This window comes from Rousettus aegyptiacus, unplaced genomic scaffold (assembly GCF_014176215.1).
Source record: "Rousettus aegyptiacus isolate mRouAeg1 unplaced genomic scaffold, mRouAeg1.p scaffold_m13_p_10, whole genome shotgun sequence".
NCBI lineage: Eukaryota > Metazoa > Chordata > Mammalia > Chiroptera > Pteropodidae > Rousettus > Rousettus aegyptiacus.
Genome location: NW_023416285.1, coordinates 49,324,067 through 49,348,426, shown reverse-complemented (window position 1 = coordinate 49,348,426; position 24,360 = coordinate 49,324,067). Strand labels below are relative to the sequence as shown.

The window sequence follows — 24,360 nt, the reverse complement described above, 5'->3', positions numbered from 1 at the left end:
GTAAAACACAAAACTATATAACTCCTAGAAGATAACATAGAAGCAGATCTAATTGATTGTAGGTTTAGTGATGACTTTTTAGATATGACACCATAAGTATGATCCATGAAAGAAAAAATCATTAAGCTGGACTATATTAAATTTCAGAACTTTTTTATGCAAAAAGATGTTGCTAGAGAAATGAAAAGACAAGTCACAGACTTGGAGAAAATCTTTTCAAAATGCATCTGATAAAGGATAGGTATCCAAAATATATATTAAAAATAAAAAAACTCCTAAAATTCAACAATAAAAAAACAACTCAATTTTAAAAACAGACAAAAGTTTAAAAACAGACATCTCACCATAGAAGACATACAAATGAAAAATTAGCATATGAAAATATGCTCAACATCATGTCATTAACGAACTGCAAATTAAAACAACAATGAATTACTCCTATTAGAATGGCTAAAATCCAAACAGCGACAACACCAAATACTGGCAAGGATATGGAGCAGCAGGAAGACTCATTCATTGCTAGTAAGACTGCAAAATAATACAGCCAATTTGGAAGACAGTTTGGCAGTTTTTATAAAACTAAACATGCTCTTAATATGCAATCCAGCAATTATGCTCTTTAGTATTCACCTAACAAAATTGAAAGCTTATGCCCACACAAAAACCTGCACACAATATTTATAGCAGCTTTACTCGTAATCGTCAAAACTTGGAAGTAATCAAGATGTATTTTGGTAGGTGAATGGACAAATAAACTGTGGTACATCCATACCTTGGAATATAATTGAGTGACCAAAAAAAAAAAAAAAAAGCTATTAAGGCATAAAAAGACATGAAGGAACCTTGCAAACATATTGCTAAGTGAAAGAAGCCAATCTGAAAAGACTATATACTATATGATTCCAACCAGAGAATGTTCTGGAAAAGGCAAAACTATAGAAACAGTAAAAAAAGTTACTAGTTGCCAGGGGTTCAGAGTAAAGGAGAAAGGAGTGAACAGGAGAAGCACAGGGGAGTTTTAGGGCTGTGAAACTATTCTGTATGAAACTGTAATGGTGGACACATGTCATTATAACATTTGTTAAAACCCATGTAGTGCACAACACAAAGACTGAACCCCAATGTAACCTGTAGACTGTAGTTAACAATACATTCATATTGGCTCATTAGTTCTAACGAATGTACCACACTGATGCAAAATGTTAATAATAAAGGAAACTAGGGGTGAAGGAAGCAGGGCAAAGGGAACCTACAGGAGCTCTCACACTTTCAGCTCAATTTTCTTGCAAACTAAAACTGCTTTAAAAAATAATATAGCCTAGTAATTTAAAAAGAAAAAAAGAAAACCGTGGGCTTTGGAAGCAAAAACAACAATGAAAAGTCATATCAATTTATGTTTATCAGCAGAGGGTGGTATTAGAGTGCCCTTCATGCCACACCCTCCCCATCACATCTCACCATTTTAAATGCAAAATGGGTAGTTTGTTTTTGCTTTAATATGTAGTTTTGTTATTTTTTTTTTTATAAATGAGTTGGAACATTTTTCATGTTTATTGCCTATATGCATTTCTTATTTGTGAATTTTGTATCCACATCTTTCTTATTACTTTCAGAGTACATACTATCTTTACCTGGGTATGTAAAAATTCTATATACTATAGACATCAATCCTTTATTTAATGGAAATATTTTTCTGCTTTGCGATTTCCTTTTAATTTTGTTTATGGTGGTTGTGTGATTTAAGCTTTAATTAGTCAAAATTATTAATCTTTCCTTTTAATTTCTGTAAACCTTATAATACTTTTATTGAGTCATTTTTAATACTTTAGTGTTTAATTCAAAACATAGAACATATTTTGCTTTATAACAAGCAAAATACACTTGTTAAAATTAGAAAATATCTAGAAAATGAGCAGTTCTAAGACATTCTTTACATATGACTCTTGTCTGGTAAAAAAATAACAAAGCATAAGCTCTTCCTGAAGTTACTGGAGCCCATCAACAGATCTTCTTCTGTCCTGCCCCAATCCATTGACTCCCTAAGATACACATTAAGGCTATTTCTAGAGGACATACATTTGCAAGTTAAAACTTCTACAAGCTTTAAGTTTAAAGGGAAGAATATAAGCTTATACTATTGTCATGAAACTTAAGGTTTATTTTGTGATTTGATTAGTTTCTTACTATATTTTGACTCCGAAATCATTTTATGTTAGATTTGTTTCCAAAATAAGTCCTAAATTACATCTCTCATGGACCTCCATTTTCTCCAAATACTATTCTCTCCCATAGCCTTGAGTCTATTACAGGCGAACTTATGAATTTTGATGTCTAGAGAGAATATGTGCTTCTCAACAGGTCCTATCTCCATTCTCTCAAGATGGAACATAAATGTGAAAGCTAAAAATAAAAGCTTGATCTCATTCAGTTTGAATTAGACTGTTCTATTTTGAGAATGTCTGACCAAATCCATCTCTTTATACTTGTGGTCCAGTTAGAATATTATAATAAAAAGGGAATATAAGTATAATATTTAGAATGTACATATATTATTTATACTGTATATTAGGAATGAGTGAGCAGGACAAAAGACAAAAATTATAAAGAGTCACTAAAATCTTGCCCATATCATGGGTAATTTAGGGACAAAGATCAAGCACAGCTACTACATATTATAGTGCTTGTGTACAGAATTTGATATAGAAATAAACTATATTTCCTGGAAATCTTCTATTTTTATATGCTAAAATAGCTTTTATCCGAATCATTAATCTGAAACACTTTGATGTCGAGCTACCAATTACTGTGTGTATCTGTTTATATATACACACATTATACATACAAACATATCTAGGTGTTTGAGGTTAGACCAAATCACATAATATAAGTTTTCTGGTTCTCCTCTTTTCTTGTCTATAACACAGGGGAATCAACTGGTTAATTTCAAATGCCGTTGAGCCTTTAAAATGGTATAATCCTCATTCACAAAGACCTAATGAAATACAGTATTAGTTCAGGAATAGTATCTATTTGCATTATCAATTATTTAAATTATTTTTTTATAAACAGCATTCAGCAATTAGTGTAGACAAGTAGTTACAGCATAATGATTAAGAATACAGGCTCTAGACTCAAGTTGTCTTGGTTAAGTCTTGGCACAACTGTGAATTTGGTGTGTGAACTCTTTGTAAGTCACTTAGCTTCCCCAAGCCTCAGTTTCTTCACCTGTACAGTAGATAAAATAACAGCATTTACTCATGTGGGTTGTTGTTGGGAATAAATTAGATAATCTATAGAAAGTACTCTGCACAGTGGCTGTTGTTCAGTAAATCTCAGCTATTAGAATCATGGAATGAGAAGACTAAAATAAAACAAGATAAATGAAGGGAAAACGCAGAACGAACAGGGCAAATGGTAATAAACATAAATTTTGCATTTATTTCTGCTTTAAAGCCCCACTAAAATGATACTAAAGGGATTAACAAGGACAAAGAGGAAAGGACACATTAGATGAATAAAAATAACAACATTTTGGGAAATAGAAAGCAAATGGTTAATTCATAACTGACTTAGTAGAACAAAGCAAGCTAACGGCTAAAGTACCTGCACAGAAGTAGCTAACAGGAAGCAAGCTGCTCTGCATTGCAGTGTTCCAGAAAGGCTGAGGACTTGGAGACCTCATCTATTTCTGAAGGCCAAGATAAGAGATAGGGCAACAAAATGGTAAAAGTCTGTGAAAGAAACTGTAAGGATCCCAAATGTTTTTCCTGGTAGTCAAGTAATTGCTCATTCTTTTCCCCTAAGTGAATTTAGAGGCTTAATCTCTGGGTAAGGTTGAACCAAAGGACTTCAGGCTCCAAATGGATACCTGGCATAGCAGGAGTAAGGCTACAAACTGAAAAGTATGAGTATTCAGTGAGACTGAAGAGAAAGATACCCCAGACTCCCTGCCCCACTCACCTCTCAGTACACTGGCAGATGGACTGTATCTACAAGTCAGTAGTATGAGAATCCCTCTTTGGGGGAATTGATAGGACCAAGAAAATAAACCTATAGATAATTTTTAGGTCCTCAATAAAAAAGTAATACTTAATACCACTTATCAGCTGACAAATTCCGTCAACTTTACAATCCGCTTTTAGGCCCTCAATCTTAAACATGAATGGACAGCCAATGATCACTAAACATTGAAGGAAAGTCTCTAACATGACAGACAGACATCAAAACAAACAGAAAAAAATGAATTTGAAGAAACATCAATAGTTCAAGTGACAGAAGGAATTATTGAAAGACTGAAGTTAATACTCTTAAACAGAAATGAGACAGAATCGCATCCATGAAATAACATGAAACCGTATAAAGAGAAGATAAAGAACTATATATATATAAAAAATATATCAGAAAAAAAATTCAATAGATGTTTGGAAGATAGAATTGAGGAAATTTCTTGAAAGGTGGGAAAAAAAGATGAGGAAATGGAAAATGGAATTCAAAATTAAAGAAGATTAGAGAATCAATCCAGGAGGTCTAATAGGTGACTAATAGAAATTCTAGATAGAGAACTGAGAAAATGAAGGAAGGAAATGATCAAACAATAAGGACCCACTAAATACCCAACACAATGAAGAGAAAAATACCCCTAAATCCCAGAAGAGATCATCTGAAATAAATATCAGGAATAAAGAAAAAACCTTAAGAGTTAAGAAACAAAAAACGGTTCATATACAAAGGATCTGGAATCAAAATGGCACCATTGCAACAAAATTTTGACCACTAATTATATGTAAGTGAAGAATAAGGGTATTTCCAGACATACAAGGTTTTAAAATACTTAAAGAATGAAATGCACCCTTTCACAGGAAATCACTGCATTATACCCTCAAAAGAAAGAAAAATCAAGAAGTAAATTAAACCTAAAAAATGACAACAACAACAACAACAAAAAAAAACAGGAAGGAAATTCCTCAGATTTCCAAGAAAATCTTGGAAGATGACCACATAGCAATCCTAGAGAACAACCAATCCAGACGAGAACAGGAATATGGAAGGTTCTAAAAGACACAGATATATATGAATATATAAACAAATAAATAAACCGATAAAATATCTAATTACTTTGCTCATACTAAAAGAAGTTTATAGAATTTTTTTTCAGAGAAATTTTAAGGGATAATTCTAGATATCTAAAAAACTAAACAAAGTAAAACAAAAGAATTATTAACTCTAAGGACAAAAAGAAAAAATAATCACAGTTCATTGTACTGTTCAGCTAGAAAACAATATTTACATAGTTATAATAATTTGAACACTTAATGTGGCTTAACCAAAATTCCTGACATGGTTACATAGGGGGGTTATACAGAGCAAAGAAATGTGTATATGTGTGCATGGGTGTGTGTGAAGTTAAAAGAGAACTAAAAGTTTATATTCTATAGCAGAAGTTTATAGATAATATCTCAAATTATATGAGCAAGGAATAAAAGAACAAGAGTCCTTTTTCCAGTAAAGGTAAATGAACACTTCTATTCAGAATCTAATAGAAAAATACACAAAATATATTCTTTAAGTCTGCTGACAACATTAGAGAACTACCAAGACTGTAAAGAATTATGGGGCCAAAATGTGAAACAAAAGAAAATCCAGAGAGGAATGGCATTTGGGACCATTTTCTCTAGAAGCATTTGCCAATTCTAAAAGCATCACCTGAGAGGCTAAGAAGGGAAGAAGAGTTTTCAGCAGAATCAAGGAGCCAGGAGAATAAAAACTGGAACTTTAATAAAGAGGTAGAAGATAACTGGTAAACCTCAGGCTATGAGCTGGAAACATCTAAATCCCCAAGTGAATTTAGGTTATGTGGGGTTTTTAGTTCCCTTAACTTAGCTATCAGACAGTAGCAAATGTAAATTTTCTATAAAGAAAAAACTATATCATCTAGAACCCCAAATTACCTCTGGAATTTTTCATATTTAAAAAGGAAGCAAACAATTAAAAAATGGGACAAAGACTTTAACAGACACCTCGCCAAAAGAAAGTATACAAATAGTAAATAAGCATATGACAAGATGTTTCATAGCATATGTTATCAGGAAATGCAAATTAAAACAACAATGAGATACTATCATGCTCTTTTCAGAATGGCAAAAATCTAGAATAGTGATATCATCAAAAGCTCACAACAATGTAAAGTAACAGGAACTCTGATTCCCTGCTGGTGGGAATGTAAAAATGGTACAACTTTGCAAAACAGTTTGCAGTTTCTTAAAAAACTAAATATACTCCAACCATATGATCCAGCAATCATGTTCCTGTGTATTTATCCAACAGAGTAGAAAACATATCCATACAAGAATGTGAACATGAATATTTATAATAGCTTTACTGATAATTATCAAAACTTGGAAGCAATCAAACCATCCTTTAGTAGGTGAATGGATAAACAAACTCATTCATCCAGCCAATGGAGTATTATTATTCAGCACTAAAAAGAAATGAGTTATCGAGCCATGAAAAGACATAGAGGAACCTTAAATGTATATTGCTAAGTGAAGGAAGCCAATCTGAAAAGGCTACATTCTGTTTGATTCCAACTAATGACATTCTGGAAAAGGCAAAACTATGGAGACAATAAAAAGATTAGTGGTTAGCAGGTGTTGGAAGTGGGTGGGAGGGATGAATAGGAAGAGCATAGAGGATTTATAGGGCAGTGAAAATACTTTGTATAATATTATAATAATGAACATATGTCATTATATATTAGTTCAAACCCACAGAATGTATAATACCAAGAGTGAACTCCAGTTCAAACCCACAGAATGTATAATACCAAGAGTGATTATGATGTGTTAATGTAGGTCCATTGTCGGTAACAAATGTACCATTTCAGTGAGTGATGTTGATAATGGAGGAGGCTGTGCATGTGAGGGGGAAAGGAAGCATTAAAAAAAAAAAAAGAAGAAGAAAGCAAAGAGACCAGACAATGACATGACCAAAAACCAAGAGAAGCAACGGTCGTAGGCTCTTAGGGGATTCAGATAGCAAAGTTACCATACACCAATTTAAAAAGTAATGTTACTTAACAGTACCAGTCCCAGAAGGAAAAAAGAGAATGACGCAGAAAAAATAATTGAGAATGGATGAAAATTTTCTAAAATCAATTAAACAAATCAATCCACACATCCAGGAGGCTCAGTGAAGCCCAAGAAAGATAAATACAAAGAAGACTGCACTGAGGCAAACTACTATAAACCAAAACAAAGAAAATTTTAAAAGTGATCAGAGAAAAAAATTACCTCTGAAAGAGTAACAATAAGACTTAAAACTGATTTCTCAGTAAAAACAATGGAAACCTGAACACAATGTTCTACAATGAATTCATTTACCTATTCGATGAATATGTATTAAATACCTACTATATGTTAGATACTGTTCTAGGTACTTGGAATATACATATCAATGAACAAAACAAAGGATGTATGTTACTTTATGTAAAATTACATACTAAACATGAGAAGAAATTAATTGTACAAAGCATGCTTGATAGTCTATATAGAAAATATAGTTCATTTCTCCTTTTAGAATTATTTTTAAAATTTTCAATTTAATAGACTTGTCACTGGTATTTTTTCAGTGATGGATGAGAGTCTATATTTAAGTAGTCTATATATTAAGCAGGTAGGCAAAATCTGCCATGCTGGTTTTAGGACAATAAAAAGATACGGAATTTCAGAATTGATCTTTCTAGATGACACTGTAGATCATCTAGTCCAGACTCTTCATTAGGGATGACAAGAGCAGGGCACGATATAGTTAACTGGCTTTCCAAGGTCACACAAAGTAATGAGAGACACATCTTGGGTACCACTGACTCTTGGTCAAATGTTCATTCTTATTGTTGTTTGTTGTTTGGTTTGGGGATATTTGGGGAGGAGAATTTAAATTATTGTTTAATCAATGTAACATGCACACAGTTTTAAAGGTAAAATGATGTTACAACACTTAAACCAAAAAGCAGCAGTCTCTTGCACTTCCTCTGCCTACCTCCAAGTATAGACTCCAGAGAGAATTATGCCTAACTTCTAATATTGTTCTATTGTTTGACAGAACGTTCTATTATTTGTTGTGTGATAATTTTTTTCAGTGCACACAACTTAAGTGTGTGAGAAGAGTCAATTTCTATTTTTCGTCATTTCACAGTACATACTTCTCATTTAAATGGCACAGGTGGAATAACTAGTAGGTCACTGGTGGTCCTGCTGTTATACGTGTATTTGGACTGTTAACTAAATTGATTTCATGTATGATTTATGAAATAAGTCTCATTTCTTCAGAGTTGTAGCTGAATACTGGTTGAAGGGGATTAGTGCTTCCATAAATATGTATTTTCAGACGAGACAAAGCCTAACTTTTACATTGCACATATTTTTCTTCCTAAGCTTTAAAAGTGTGAAAGTTTAAACTAAAAATTTCCAAAGTCTCTAATGTTTTAACCAAAGGGAATAAAAACATTTTATGATTATGAATGTGTTCACATATAGTTCATAAAGAAACAATATACAGCAAATCTTTCATCTTGGTAGAGTATTAACCATATCACTAATTTGCCTTTGGCATTTGAAGTGATGCTTATTTTAGCCATCTCAATATTTGCTTTGTAATCTGGAAATGCTTATGATGGGAAGAACTGAAAATAAGGTTATTAATTTCTTGAACAATTATTATTAACATTAATCCCACTGAATATTTCATGTCTGTTTTCCTCAGAGAAAATACCAAATGGTGAAGAAAGCATTTTCATTCATCTGGTCTATATAAATCTAAAATCTAGTAATTGAATATGTCATAACTATTGATATGTTTTTTAAATGAAATTCTTCTCAATTTAAAATCATTTATATATTTTGTCATTTGCATCACAGATTGTAGGACTAGTTCCTTACATGAGACAGGAAGCTGGCAGTAGACTGGGAAGATGGTATATTAGAGTGAGAATGGGCAGCAGAAGGCTGTAGAAGGCGTGGTTTCACAGAAGAATTTGAGGTATATCCCGGGCCTTGAAGTTCCTGGAAAATAATATGACAATGTGAGCAAAAGAACAGTCAACCTACAATTATAATTATGAAATCAAAATGTATTTTTGTAAACATAACTTCAATCTTATAGGTTGAACTTCTACAAAGTTATAAACCAAAGTACTAAGCAAGATGATTCTGGGTATCTAAGTTACCCTTTGAGGACTAAGCATGTGCTTAGAAAGATACCTTCATACTTCTGATTGATAATGCAATCTCCATGAAAATTTCAATGACATTTTAAAATTAAATTTATTGGGGTGACATTAGTTAATCAAATTATATAGGCTTCAAGCGTACAATTCTGTAATGCATCATCTGTATATTGCATAGTGTGTTTACAACCCAAAGTCAAAACTCTTCAGTTACCATATATTTGACCCCCTTTACCCTTATTTACCTCCCCTCCTCCCCATTTCCCTCTGGTAATCACTAAACTGTTGTCTGCATCTATGAGTTTTTGTTTCTTTATTTTGTTAGTTTGTTGCTTTGTTTTATTTTTTAAATAAACAGAACAAAAAAAATCAGATTTGTATAGAACCACAAAAGACCCAAATAGCCAAAACAATCCTGAGAAAAAAGAACAAAGCCAGAGTTATTACATTCCCTAACTTCAAATTATACTACAAAGGGACAATAATCAAAACATAAAAACAGACACACAGACCAATGGAATCAAATTGAGAGTCCAGAAATAAACCCACAAATATATAAGCTAATAATTTTTGACAAAGGAGCCAAAAAACATACAATGGATAAAAGAATGATTCTTCGATAAATGGTCCTGGGAAAACTGGAAAGCCACATGCAAAAGAACTTAATTAGACTGATATTTGTCACATAAACAAAAATTAACTCAAAATGGATCAAAGACCTAAATATAAGACCTGAAACAATATTAACATACATGGAAAAAAACACAGGTATCAAACTATGGACCTTAGTCTTAGAGAGGAGTTTATGAATTTGACCTCAGAGGCAAGGGAAGTAAAGCAAAAGTAAATGAATGGTACTATATCAAACTAAAAAGCTTCTGCACAGCAAAAGTAAACATCAACTGAATGGGAGAAAATATTTGTAAATAACGCGATGAGGCTAATATCCAAAACATACAAAGAACTCATATAACTAAACAAGAAATAAACAATCCAATTAAAAAATGGGCAGAGATGTAAACAGACACTTTCCCGAGAAGACATACAAATGGCTAACAGACATATGAGAAGATTTTCAACCTCATTAACTATTAGAGAAATACATGTATCAAAACCGCAATGACATGCTGCCTCATACCTGTTAGAATGGCAATTATCAGCAAGACAAGTAACAAAAAATGCTGGAGAGGTTGTGTGGAAAAGGAGTATTCATACACTGTTGGTGGGGATGTATACTGATACAGCCACTATGGAAAACAGTATGAAGGTTCCCCAGAAAATTAAAAATAGAGTTACCATATGACCCAGAAATCTCTCTTCTGGGTATCTACCTGAAAATTTTGAAACATTAATTCATAAAGATGTATGTACCCCGGTATTCACTGCGACATTATTCACAGTGACCAAGACATGGAAACAACTGAAGTGTCCTTTGATAGATGACTGGATAAAGATGTGGTACATATCTACAATGGAATATTACTCAGCCATAGAAAAGATGAAATACTGCCATTTGTCACAACATGGATGGATCTTGAGAATATCATGCTAAGCAAAATAAGTCAGATAAAAAAAGTCACAAAGCTTATGATTTCAATCATATGTGATACATAAAACTTAAAGCAACAAATGAACAAATAAGGCAAACAAAAACTCACAGACACAGACAATATAATGATATCAGATGGAGAGCAGGGAAGGGAAAGTTAGATAAGGGTAAAGTGAGTCAAACATATGATGACAGAGAGAGACTTGACTTTGGATGCGAACATATAATGCAAAATACAGATAACGTATTACAGAATTGTACACCTTAAACCTATAAATTTTTTTAAACAATATCACCCAAAGATAAAAGCATTCCAGATGTGAAAACACGCCTAGAGTGGTATACTACTACATTGGTTCCTAACTTTTACCAAAGACTCCACGCTAGGGCCAGCATGCTGCTGAGGAAGATCCTCTACAACTATGGAGTACCCTAGCTTGTAAAGGCATCTATTACTGAGGCTTCAAAGTATGTCTGCAATTTTAAAATATATTCAGAAAATACAAATACGTTTCAGTGGAAAATACACTGTTTTGAAAGAATATGTTTTTGGCACACAGATTACATTATTTTTGCCATTTTCCAAGCAAGCCAAACACACTTGTACTCTGGGCCTTTGTATGCAAAACTCTTCCCTCAGGTATTCCCTAAGGCAGGCATTTTGTGTTTTCCTCATTTATTATTAACTTATCATCACGCAAGGTGCTTCGATTTCTTACTACACATGAAAAGGGTAGGTATAGCATGTAAGAACGTTTGTATAGATTTCATAATTGCTAGTATCAGATACAGTTGAAAGTACACTTTGAATGTATCTAAGTAATAAAATAAAAGTATATTAAACAGAAAAATTTTAGGAAACCAAATTTTATTGAAACTTGTTTACACTATTATTTATAATGAAAAAAGACCTTACTTTTACATCCAAAGTGTGTTGAAGTTTTAGGCGCACAGATTCTTGTTCCTGACGTTGGATTATATCTTGACATTCTGCAAACTGCAAAGATGCCTACAATCAAGCAACCACATATAGTTCATCTTCCATTTTTAATACAATTTTATTTCATTAACCTGTAAATGCAGAGTTGCCCTCTTTTCAAGGAAGCCTCCCCACTCTTACTTAGCATACTATATTACATTTATCTATTTATTTGTTTTATCCAATAAACGGAACAATTGGAGGCCATGTCTTTATCCTCTGTATCTTCAGCATGTACATCGCATTTAGCATGTGGGGGGCACTCAAAAGAATGAATAAACTAAGAACGACGTGAACAAACAGCTTTAGCAAATTAAAAAAAAAATACATAAAAATAACCACAACTGAAATTCATTGAGGCAGTATATGTTTTAAGACCAAAGCTGGTATAGGTGAGATCACACATCATTTTAACTAACCATGGAGGCTCTGATATCTTAAGAATCAAGGACTAGTTTGAGTAAAGTTTTAGCCTTTCACAGTTTTCAGACAGGAAGAGATATTTATTCCTCCATAATAAATGGCAATGACAAAATATAGTGTCATTGACCTTTCTCATCTTTAAGTTGCATTTTCTTCCTGCATCTTCTGGACCCCATAAACTGCCATATATTAGCATTATTTTATCATTTTACTGATATTATTAAGACTATATTCTATCTAGTGTTCAAGTCATTCTTTGGTGGCAAATTATATTAGAGATATTTGTATTTATTCAGTCCACTAAGGACACCAGAAGCATCTTATATCTTACTGCTCTTGTGACTGTGTTAGCCTGAAAAAGCTAATTTTGTAAGAAGTATGCATTATAGCTATGCTTTTAAAGCTCGGAAGAGCCTTCTCTTGTGTTTTCCTTGTGTTAAGTGAGTGATTGGAATGTAATACAGATTTGGTTCCTATCAATACGGAGCTTTTATTCAGAACAACTCTACTTAGTTAATAGCTATTTAGTTAGATAACTACTTTACATATTTAATTAAAAACTACCTTATCGAGAGCGACTTCCATATTAGCAACCTTTTCTTTCAAACGGCGTTCCTGAGATCTCAGGACTTCTAGTTCTCCAGCCATCTTGTTTTTCTCTGTCACAACAGTACTCAGTTCTTGGCTTAATTTATTCTTTTCTTCTTTTAGAAAATGTTTTTCCTTTAATTATAGAGAAGAAAATGTCAGAAATAATATGCTGATATAGATGCTGAGATATGATGAAAATATTAAACTGTTATCTAAAAATCTATCTGAATTACAGTTTAATTCATATGCCATTTAATTGCTTCTGAGTTGGAGTTGGGAGCTCCTAGAATTATGTTACTACTGGCACTACTACTTTTTTCTAAGCTTAATAAATCTTTGATAAAACCTACAAAATATGTAATAACTATATTGTCCTAAAAAGAAACAGCGTATAGTAAATTGAGATTGAATAATCACACACCAAATTTTATTGAAACTTGTTTAAAATGACAGAAAAGATTTAAAGCAGATGAATTTATGTAACTGCACACAAACTTCATTTCTTTAACATATTTTTTTCTCTGATTCAAGCTGGTTTTGCTGGATAATGGCATTGTGACTCACTTGCTACTTTCCACCTTTATCTTCTGTGTGCCTCCTTCTTTAATCATTAAGCCTTAGGACATAAGGTTAACCAGCCTCATGTCTATAATCATGAAGACAATGGGTTTTGGTTAAACTCTAGACTAAGGATAACATCCTGGCTTTAGCTGTGTTTGAGTCCCAAGCCCATTGAGACAGAACAACCCCACCGGCCACAGGACCAGAGGAATGGTGCCATGGACCGGATGCAATAATCAGTTACCTCAAAGCCCTCCAATCCTCCAATTAGTAGCACCCTTAGTTTCCATGACTACTAATTTTTCCCTATATAATCTGCACTCTCAAGACACCTGGAGAGCCAGCCTTTGAATGATAGCTGGCCTGTGTCTTCAGGACTTGCAGCTCTCTAATAAACCTCACTTTCTTTGCTGCAAAACCTGCACATATCTCTTTTTTGGCTTAGACACACACAGGCAGATGGACCCCTTTTTTGTCCCAATAACATTTATTTGAAAGTTTTATGGATTTTTATTTTGATTCATGGTCGAATGTTCATTTCACAGAGGTCTATTGCATTTCCCTTGACATAAAAAGAAATGAGACACTCAGTTCCTGCCCTCAGGTCACTTATAGTCCAGAGATGAGAAGGAATTTACTAATATATTTGCAGAGTCTTTGGTATTCAATAAAATTTAATTAAAATTAGTTCATTTTTTTTTAAAAAAACATCATGGAATAAGTAGATAAAAAGAAATGTATAGTAGTCAAGTTAAAATACAGACCTCGACTTACTGAGTTTATATTTCTTTCATATTTTTTTTTCAAAGAGAAAATGTTTATGGTATAAGGTAGAAAGTATTGCCATTTTAGTGCGCATTTTGAATGCAAATAATTCTTCCTTTTCTGATTAATTAGCAGAAAAGCCTTCAGAAAGAAAGAGGGATTAATTTTACAAGCAGCCTCCTTTCATTTTAAGGGAATGTCATTTAGCTTTGATGAATACCTTCCTTTAGCAGGGGCAGACATCTCTGATGCTAGCAGGCACTGCCTTTTAATGCCTTTTTTAGTATTCTCAGGGAGGATGAGCAGGAGCACTGCTTTAGGTTCCAAATAGGCAAATAATGGGTGAAGAAAACAGAAAGATTTAGGATAAGAGAAAAGGAGAGTAGAAAAAAAAGGAAAGAAAAAAGAAGAAATACATTAAGTCCATATGATGAGGGGGATGTACAAATATATGCACATATAAGATTAGCCTTATTCTAAAAGAGTATGTCCGAAGCTCATTTTGGGTGTGGGGAAAGCAAGTTCTTTAGTTGCGCTTATTATGTAGTACTTATGCTTTTTACTTTCTCACCTTTATTACACTCATTTCTAACTCTTCTGTCAAAAATGCAAATTTGCTCCAAAGTGTAATATAGCAGAGAAAATTTGAACATAATAAAAATTTCACGTTTATTTATACAGTTCCATTTATAGAAATACAAGATCAGTGTAGAAAACTGCACCCACCAGAGTTGCATAGAAATACACAAAAAGCATACATGCACTCTTCGAACGGCTGCCAGCTACCGCAGCTTACTTTGTATTATGAGCCACATCCAAGCACATCCGGTGTTTCAGAAAAACCTGCCTTCTACCCCTTCATAATAACTCACAAGCTGCAAACATTCAATGCACACTTCTACAGCAAACTTTAGGTATTTTTTAAGATAACGGGCCAAAGTTATTGTAGTATTTATTAACCACAGAACATATGTAAAACTGTGCTACCATTTTCATTAGGTTCCTATTTTTTTGTCATGAAATTTGTTAGTGTGATGCTCCTGACCCATTGTTCCCATAGGCTGTCAGTTTTTACTGTACAAGTTTGCATAGCACAGTGAATTTAGGAACACATATATTGTATTATAGCGAAACTGTGTTTTGTTTACAATCACTCCCTGTCTCTATCAGGAATTTCCTTTTTCCCATTTCCTGCATTCAACGATTTCAAGATTCTGCTCAAGCATTTCTTCAGAAACCTTTTCCTCATTTTTGCAATCAGAAATCACTTCTCATTTCGCCACTATACTTTTTAAAAAAATCTCTGCTATGTCTTATTCTGTTTTGTGGTGTATTAATGAGTGGACATATTGGCTTCCCCCACGCTGAGGACAAGGACTCACCTTATTTGCATTTGTCATTGCCTCTTCCAAAAATTGTATCTTGCTCTGAAGGGCGTCTATCTGACCTCTTTTAGCTGTGATTTGCTTTTGCATCCCCATTGCCACTTTCATAGCTGGAAAAAAAAAAGAAAGTAAACTGTGCCTTAGTTTTTAGAGTTAATAAATTTTGGGACGCTACTATAATTTGATAAACATTATGCGGTGACAAGTAAAATTCTCCAAGGCACATGAACAATTTCAAAGGAATGATCAGAGAAAAAGGTCTTCATATTTCACAATATTTGGATTTTAAATTTTTCACAAAATTTCAGCAATACTCAGAGGTTTTGAGCTGAAACACACACACACACACACACACACACACGTGATATTCTGTGATATTCTGTGGTTCCCTTGCTACTAGAATTAATTTCACTGACCACTGTAATCTATCATATCTCTGATATGGCATGTTAAATAATGCTGACCAAATTCATACTCATACATATAGGAAATAGTTATGTAAAAATAGTCATAATAATGAATAATACATATATTTTACTAAAATAATTTTTCTAGAAACTCATATTTAAAATTTTTCTAGAAACTCATATTTAACCACACAAAGCACCTACTATTAGTGATCTTTTGTAAGATTCCAGCGATATCATAAACTATTCCATTTTTATTCATTCTCACGGTTATTGTCATGTGCTGGGAATACACTACTGTTTCAATAGTTAAATTGGCAGCATAAGCACATACATGATTATTTTAGTAACACTGGTGACAGGGTGAGAATGTTCTAGACGGGTAGTAGGCACTGAACACTTAATTGTGGGCTATCGAAAAAGTATATGAAGCTCATCCTTGCTTGGAAATTCCAAGTCGGAGACCCTATGTTGTTTCTTGCAGTCAGCTGAGGAAAGAGATTTGAAAATGCCACTGCTTTGAGTCAGGTTTAGTTACAGCTTAGAGGTTAAAAGGAAAGATAAAATGTACCATTCCTTAAAAAGAAACTATCAGAGAGAAGGAAAAGTTTGATTTTTTGTTAACCAAATATAGTTCCTATAGCTAAACTGTCAAAAACTGGGTTAATACAGCACAGTACATTGATATATTAATAGATCAAAATTCTGATATCATTTGCTGACCACTCTGAAGAATTCTGGTCTGATTAAGTGAATCATGGTTGTCCTTCAAAGGTAATTTTATTAAATAAATTTTTTTTTTTTAATTTTAAGATGATTTTATTCAATGAAAATAAGCATTTGAATGCAGATACAGGCTTATTTGGTTAATTTAATAACTGTAATATAATTGGGGCAGTTGTGGAGATGCCTGGCAGGTACTAAGGAAGGGAATCTGTCAGGTGGAGGGGGAAGGAGGAGACAAATCTTAATCTTGAGTGACCTTGCCAAACCATACTATTTTCTTGGTGTTAACCAGAAAAGGAAGGGCTAAACCTCAGAGAATCGCACAAAATATGGACTACTTCAAGAATTTGCATGCCATCTTTGTGTAGAGCCATAATAATCTTCTCTGCGTTGTTTCAGTTTGGGTATATGTGCTGCTGAAGCGAGCATAAAAATAGATCTTTTGGAATTAAAATATATTGAGAAATATAAAAATGTTGACTTAATATTTATTCTTAAAGTCAGCTAATACAGCCAAACAAACAATGATATGAATAATATGAAACAGTGAATAACCCCCTCTCTCTCAATTAACATGGGCAGTGAGGTAAAAAGGATCTAAGTAGTGAAAGGGATCCCCTATCCTGGCAGTTCGATTCCCAGGGCTCCTTCCCATTTTTGTCACAGAGAAGTAATCACGAACTGACAATTAGCCACAGATGTACAGTTGACCCTTGAAAAATATGGGTTTGAACTGAGCGGGTCCACTTGTACATGGATTTTTTTCAATAAATACTATAAAGTTTCTTAACAAAATTTCCTTTATTCTAGCTCACTTTATTATTAGGATACAGTATATAACACATATAACATACAAAGTAAGTGTTAATTGACTTGATGTTATCGGTAACGGTTTGGTCAACAGCAGGCTGTTGGTAGTTAGTTACATGTGGATATTTGACTTCTCAGGGCTGGGTGCCCCAACCCACATGTTGTACAAGTTTATGAACAAGTCTATGTACAACATGTTATGTATGACATGTTATGTAGATAATGAACATGAAAAATAAGGGGCTGAATGAAAATTATCATTAATTTGTATTTATATCAACACTTTCTTAAAAATAACTAATTGGCATTTACAGACATTGAAACCTGTTAGAACTTATTGAAATGCCTAGAGAAAAAAGAAAGATTCAAATACTGAGGGATTAAATTAAGCAAATGGCAACTTCCCTAAAACAAACTGAATAGGACTGCTGCTACATAACACCCATCACTGATATTTATTACCATATATCATGCATATCAGGTGCCACCATACAGGCGTTGCAGGCAATGTATCTAGGTTTGCGCTATAATAAATCTAGACCAACAGAATTAAAAAGAGAAGAAAATAATCTAATAGAGCATACCATGACCATCAGATCCTTCCATTGACTTTAACGTATTTCTTGTTTGTTCTAGCTCAGACTGTGCAGATTTTAATTGCATTTTCAGCTTATTTGTAGTACTTTCCATTTCTTCACTTTTGTTTCGGAAATTCCTCTTTAAGACCTCATAGTCTTCTGTACAATGTGATAATCAATAATAGATGGTTACTTTTTCTATCCCATTGTTATGAAGTACATTTTGTTTGTAATTAATGATGACAGAATTTTAGAGTTGGAAGAAACTTCATATAGTTACATTATCATTTGCTACAGAAATTAGATGTACATACATCTGTTGATTCAATCTCCAAAAAATATTCTTAATTCTTCCTTTTCCTTTCATTCTCACTGCCACTGCCCTACTTCAAGTTTTTATGATATTTCCCTATGTCCCTGCAAAATTCTCTTTAACTGGTTGGCCTCTATCCCTTTAGTCTTGCCTTTCTCTATTTACCTGCTGAAACTATCTTTCTAAAATGTAAATTTGATGACAACAATCTCTTAGTCTCTTTTGCTGGTTCCACATTGTCTGGCTCTGCCTATCTATTCTGCTTCATATCTTAGTCCTCGTTCCTTTGCACTTTTACTCCAACTAATACTTCTGAAGTCACATTATGTTATTTCATTCTTCATGGTTTTGCCCATAATGTTCTCTCTGCCTGGATTGCCCTTCCACCTCTTTTCCCTGTTCTCCTTCAAGCCTAGTACAGATGTCACCTCCTGTAAGAGGCTGACTCTCTTCCCTCACCTATATCTGTACCGAGTACATGTCCACTGTGCCTCACTCACTGCACTGCATCTCTTTCTGTATAGTCTGGTTCCCAAATAGCTGGGAGTCTCTCTGTGGTGTTTCTAGGGCCTATCACAGTATGTGGTATAGTAAATGCTTAGGAACCCCTGACTTTGTGTGTGTGTGTGATGTGTTTGTGTGGTGTGTGTGAAGCGTTTCATATTTAAATTTAAGGACTTGGATTTTCCCTTTCAAGAAATTTGCATAAGTCTGTTTACACATGTTACTTCATTATTAAACCTCTAACAAGGTATTTGACTCAAAGTACTCAAGATTTCTACTTCCCTCACCCTTCTCTTGGAAACTCAGCAAATAATCATGTACTTTGAGAGCTGACTAAAACTAACAGTTAATAAGTGCAAGACATGTAAGCTGTTCAAGTAGAAGTATGAGGATTTCATGGGCTAAAATATCTCCATTGGGGCAGCATAATTAATTTCTATTTGTAATGTGGGACAAGGAACCATTCTTCTGCAATAGTCCTAGTATCCACATTGAACCTCGCTGATATGACTTTTTTTTTTTTTTTTTTTTTTTTAGATTTTGAACTGAAGTAACATACCTGTAATACTGTTTAACTCATTCCTACCAGTTTTCACCTCATTTAACAATTGATCTCTCTCTTGTTTGATGTCCTTCACCGCACGCAGCCGCTCAGAGCCTGCATTCACCAGCTTCACCTTTTCCAGCTCCAGGTCACTCACTCTGGCCTCAAGCTCTCGTATCTTTGCATCTTTTTTATCTTTTAAAATCTAAAAAGATAAATACAAAATATAGAATAAGAAATAAAAATATGTACATGTATAGTTATAACTGATGTTGTCTTAATATCCTATCTCTATATATCTGTATCTATGTCTATATAAATGTCTTTTCACTATTTCCCAGGATATTAAATTTGTATTTTATTATAAAGCATCTATAGAGTAAATGGGAAAACAAAAGGAATATCCTACCTTTCTTTTAGCCTTATGTCAATTTAGCATGTAGTCATGCCACTATCCACATGTGACATTTGCGGTTTTTGACGTTTGTGGTTACTGGATGCAGGGGATGTAGGTGGGGGAGAATTTGGGTGAAAGTCATCAAAAAGTACAAACTTCCAGTTATAAATAAGTACTGGGAATATAATGTACAATATGACTATCTATAATTAACAGTGCTATATGGTGTATTTGAAAACCACTAGGAGAATAGATCCTAAAAGTTCTCATCACAACAACAAATTTTTTTTTTTTTTTGCTGTATAAGAAGATGGATGTTTACTAAACTCATTGTGGTAATCATGGCACAATATATGTAAGTCAAGTCATAGCGATGTACACTTTAAAACTTATACAGTGCTACATGTCAATTATATCTCAATAACTCTAAAAGAAATAAACTAAATTGCATGCAATTTGTCTCCTATTAGTCACCAAGGCAGAGATATAGGTGTCATAATGGCAATCAAATTTTAAAAAATTCACTCAATAGTTTTAAATTATGATAAATATTTACTGAGCATCTACTGGGTGAAAGGTGCAAAGACACGGGGTAGAGGTACAAGAATGAATAAGATGTGTACTCTGCTTGAAGAGGAGACACTGCTGTCACTGCTATTTGAACACACACACAGTGCGATACACAATGTGATCCAGGTTGTAACAGGTACAAATAGTGAGATAAGGTTTAGATAGAGAAGGGAATGGGCATATTAGACAGAGAGCTAATATTTTTCAAATATCTTCTACAGTTAAGTTCTTGATATTTAATTTTCATTTAAGCCTAGAGTAACCCAGTAAGGTTGTTGGGGTTTGTTTTGTTTTGTTTTCTGGTTTTGTGTGTGGATCCTCCCACCCCCTCAGATAAAGAAGCCAAGACTCAGCTGACAGTCCAGTGTTTTTCAGTTACTAAATGGTGGAGATGGAGTTCAAATTTAGGTCTGTCTGAAGAGGGAGAAAATACCTCAAATTATGGGATCAGGAAAGACTTCATGAAGAAACTGTAGATTTTCTGATTTTTTTTCTCTTTTGTATTGGTAGTCCTTTTGGAATCTAATAAAATATGGATTCTTTCTTACAAAACCATACATGTGCACATAGACACACATACTTTCAAACAATTTTAAAGTGTTTATAGATCCTCTTTACAGCACCCCTTTTTCAATAAATTAGGTCATACTTATTTATTGGGAAAAGAAGCTAAACCAACAAAAAACTCTACAGACCTTAAATTCCTGTAGCTCCAGCCTCCTATCATTAATCTCTTTCTCAAGTTGGGCCTTTTCTACTTGCATAGCACCCGCAGTTCGTCCGTGCTGGCCCACCAACTGCGTCATGTTTTCAATCTGTTGTCGCAAGATCTCGATCACCTTGTCCTTTTCGGCCATCTGTAGCTTGAGGGCCTCACATTCTGTCTGCACATTTCTGAGGTGATCCCCTTCATTTTTCAAGTGCTGCAGCTCCTGCAATTTCAAGTCTACCCGGGAGCGGAGCTTTGTAATCTCTGCGTTGGTGGCCTCAATGGCTCTCTCTTTTTCCTGAAGGGAAGCTGTCAGGTCCGATACAGTCCTCTCTGAGCTCTCCAGGGTCATTTTCTTGGCTGTCAACTCTTCCACTACTTTGCGGAGCATCTCTTTGGTGGACTCAAGCTGAGCAGTCAATGAGGACACTTTTTCCAGGCTTTCATTCTTTCCCTGAATTGCTGCCATCTGATTGTTAAAGGAAAAAGAATTTCATGGATTTGGGCAGATATGTAAGGCAACCTCCAGAGATAAAACAAGTTAGCTCAAAAACATGAAATCATTCATTGGATAATATCTATTTAGACTAACTCTAATTGTTTTACTGCCGGAACTCCATATAGACCATAGACTGATATGTGTTAATTAGACCAAGGTGGAGAGGCCTTAATTAAATAATAAATCTCCTCCAAAATGTTGTTCTAGTATGGGGACCTTAGGAAGATTCCTCTGAGGATGTTTTCTGTACCAATTTAAATGAGGCTAACATTGGCAATAGGGGAACGTGTGGTAGGATTAAAGGTAATCGCCCTTTCTATTTCCCTCCAATCTGCTTCTTAGTTCTACCTCTGAGGGAAAAGTGAATAATGGCTTTTATCTAACATATATTCACATCCTCTGGTCCTCATCAGCAAAAGAGTAAGACTGTAACTTGAAATCGCTCCTTTCATCTTTCTTCCTTTCCAGGTCAAGCCAGAGAATATAAAAAATGGCTTTGCCTGGGTCTAAGCCAAGACTGGTTCCCTTGGTTTGCTTTCACATTTGGGAGGCTTACTCTTTTGCGGGATGCTTTTCATGTCTCTGTGGCAATAAGTGGCAATGGAACCATATCCTTCCAGTGCTGAAGGCACACTACTACTAATAGAACACTCCACATTTCACCAATGGTGCACTGCAGGGGAATGAAGCCATCCTGTGTATAGATCAGTCTCAATCTTTTTTGGGGGAAAAACAAAAACAAAACCAAAGAAACATGTCTTGGAAACCTTCAACCCTGCTGTCCATCAGCTCTCCCTATGGTTTGATGCTTTTCTAAAATAAGCAATTGTTAGGTTACCAATTTCTAGGTGAAAACGAAAAGGTGCTTAGATGGGAATTTCATTACTCAATCATGTAAAAAAGGAGATAAAGCTTAGCATTTTTAATTTAATAAGTGGTCAAAAATACAAAAATAAATAACATATTTTTTATAATTTTCTCAGAGAATCCACAGCCCTACTTAAATGCTATTTTAGGCCCATACATGTTTTTTAAAAAACATTCTACCATTAAGACATAAAACACATCTCCCCCTTCAAGAAGCCGTCCCGTGTCCTGCCTGACCTGCCGCTCCATCTGGCCCTGGCACTCGCTCTTCATGGCCTTGAGGAGGGCTTCCATGCGCTGCACCTCCATGTTCCTGTCGTCGAGCTCCCGCCGCAGGTGGTCAATGGTGATGCTGTTGCCAGTGTCCCGGTCCCACAGACGCTTATTCTGCTCCTTCTCCAGATTCAGCTCCTTCTCTCTTTTATGTAGATCAGCCTACAAGAAGTGAGTTATGTTTTCCTCCCTAAATAATTAAATCAAACTTTATTTTCCTTATTATCATCTTTAAAGTTTTTATCTGATTTGAGAAGCCTTTGATATTGGAATATGATTCTTTTTTAATGGCTGGATTAAAAACAATTATTTCCTAGAAAAATAGGTTAACTTTTGCTTACCTATTTTTCCTAGAAAAATAGGTTAACATTTGCATTACAAGTAAATCTCAATGGACTAGACCTGAAATAATATATAATGAAAAAGAAATATAGTAGATTTTAAAAGTCATCTTGTTTTAAATTTTGAATTTTCTAGCAAAGATATAATGTTTCACATCAAGTGTATCCCTGTAATAAAGAAATGCTCGAAAGGCTGAAGGAACATTAATTCTGAAAAGTTTTTCACCAAAAAATTTAGATTACTGCTTCAGAAATGCAGAATAGTAGCTGGTACTGGGATTATAGTAGCAGCTGTGATGAGACTTATCTCCCTTTTCAGTTATTAAACAAAATACATACTATATTTATTGTCAGCAAAAACTTGACTGAGAAACAGACAGGTCCTCGAAGGACTTATCGCCCAAAGCAAGGGCAAGACACTGACACAAATAATTGGAACTGGTTTATCACCAAAGAGCTAAAGAATAGCAGAGAGAAATCATTGAGGATACCAAAATGCTCCAAGAAGATATTTGTGTTGGACCCTGAGAACAGCTTGGAGTTGCAGAGATTAGGAAGAAGGGACTGGAAAGGGGCACGTATGGTTTCCTTGGAGCACTGGGTATATGTAGAGAAAGGACTGGAAAGATAAGCTGGGGTCGAATCATGAACAGTCTTGAAAGTAAGGGAGTTCTGACTTTATGGGGAAAGTCATTTTTGAGTCGAAGGGTGATGCAATCACAGCTCTATTTTAGAAAGATGAACATGGCCGCACTTCAATGGGCTGGAATGAAGAGGGGCAGTACGTATGGCTTAGGGTGAGAAACCCTAGTGAGGTGATGTTGCCATGCTTCAGGTGTAATGAAGAGCCTGGACAAAAGGGTAGTGGTGGTAAGAATCCATTAGGAAACATGCAATAGGAGGGAATGAAGTGAAGGATTATCCCTAGGTTTGGAGTTTCTCACACAATTGCCAGCTCTACCTGTAACGCATGTGCCTCAAGACGCTTGTCAGCCTAAGGATGGCGCTACCAACAGAGGGCACTATGCCCTAGAATGGAGTTTGGTAGTGAGAGAAATTTATTCTACCACAGCAGTAATGTCACACAAAGAGTCACTGAACATTTCATTTTCCTAAAGTTCTCAGCCTACAGTACCTCTAACAGAGAACAGAGTTCTTGATGATCAGAATCCTGTTCCCTTTTTCTATTCAAAAAATTTTTACCTAAACTTCCATTCAGATTTTCTATACACTTAATTTCTATGTGTTTCCAATGTTATTTTGCTTTGAAATGAGCACTCGGCACTACTTCAATTTAGTGGAATACAGTATCTTATCTAATTGAAAGACTATGGCTCTGAAGATCA

General features: G+C 34.4%; 1 protein-coding gene and 1 non-coding gene across 8 annotated transcripts in view; both read right to left on the bottom strand.

Moving 5' to 3' along the window:
• The window catches only part of CCDC158 (coiled-coil domain containing 158), a 67,390-nt gene that overhangs the window by 14,265 nt on the left and 28,765 nt on the right, over window positions 1-24,360 (bottom strand). For 5 of the 7 annotated variants that reach the window (XR_004953098.1, XM_016156050.2, XM_036227827.1 and 2 more), the window contains 8 exons: window positions 22,638-22,835; window positions 21,021-21,503; window positions 19,374-19,563; window positions 18,004-18,156; window positions 15,474-15,586; window positions 12,739-12,897; window positions 11,689-11,781; window positions 8,937-9,059 (listed from right to left, as the gene is read on the bottom strand). Coding sequence is in view for 6 of the 7 variants with exons in the window: in XM_016156050.2 (XP_016011536.1) it covers window positions 8,937-9,059; window positions 11,689-11,781; window positions 12,739-12,897; window positions 15,474-15,586; window positions 18,004-18,156; window positions 19,374-19,563; window positions 21,021-21,503; window positions 22,638-22,835 (1,512 nt within the window). In the remaining variant the exon portion in view is untranslated. The remainder of the gene's footprint in view (window positions 1-8,936; window positions 9,060-11,688; window positions 11,782-12,738; window positions 12,898-15,473; window positions 15,587-18,003; window positions 18,157-19,373; window positions 19,564-21,020; window positions 21,504-22,637; window positions 22,836-24,360) is intronic. The other 2 variants (XM_036227828.1, XM_036227830.1) reach the window with 1 other exon arrangement.
• Window positions 16,933-17,038, bottom strand: LOC118608818. The gene has a single exon (XR_004953197.1). It is a non-coding gene; the product is annotated as a U6 spliceosomal RNA (small nuclear RNA).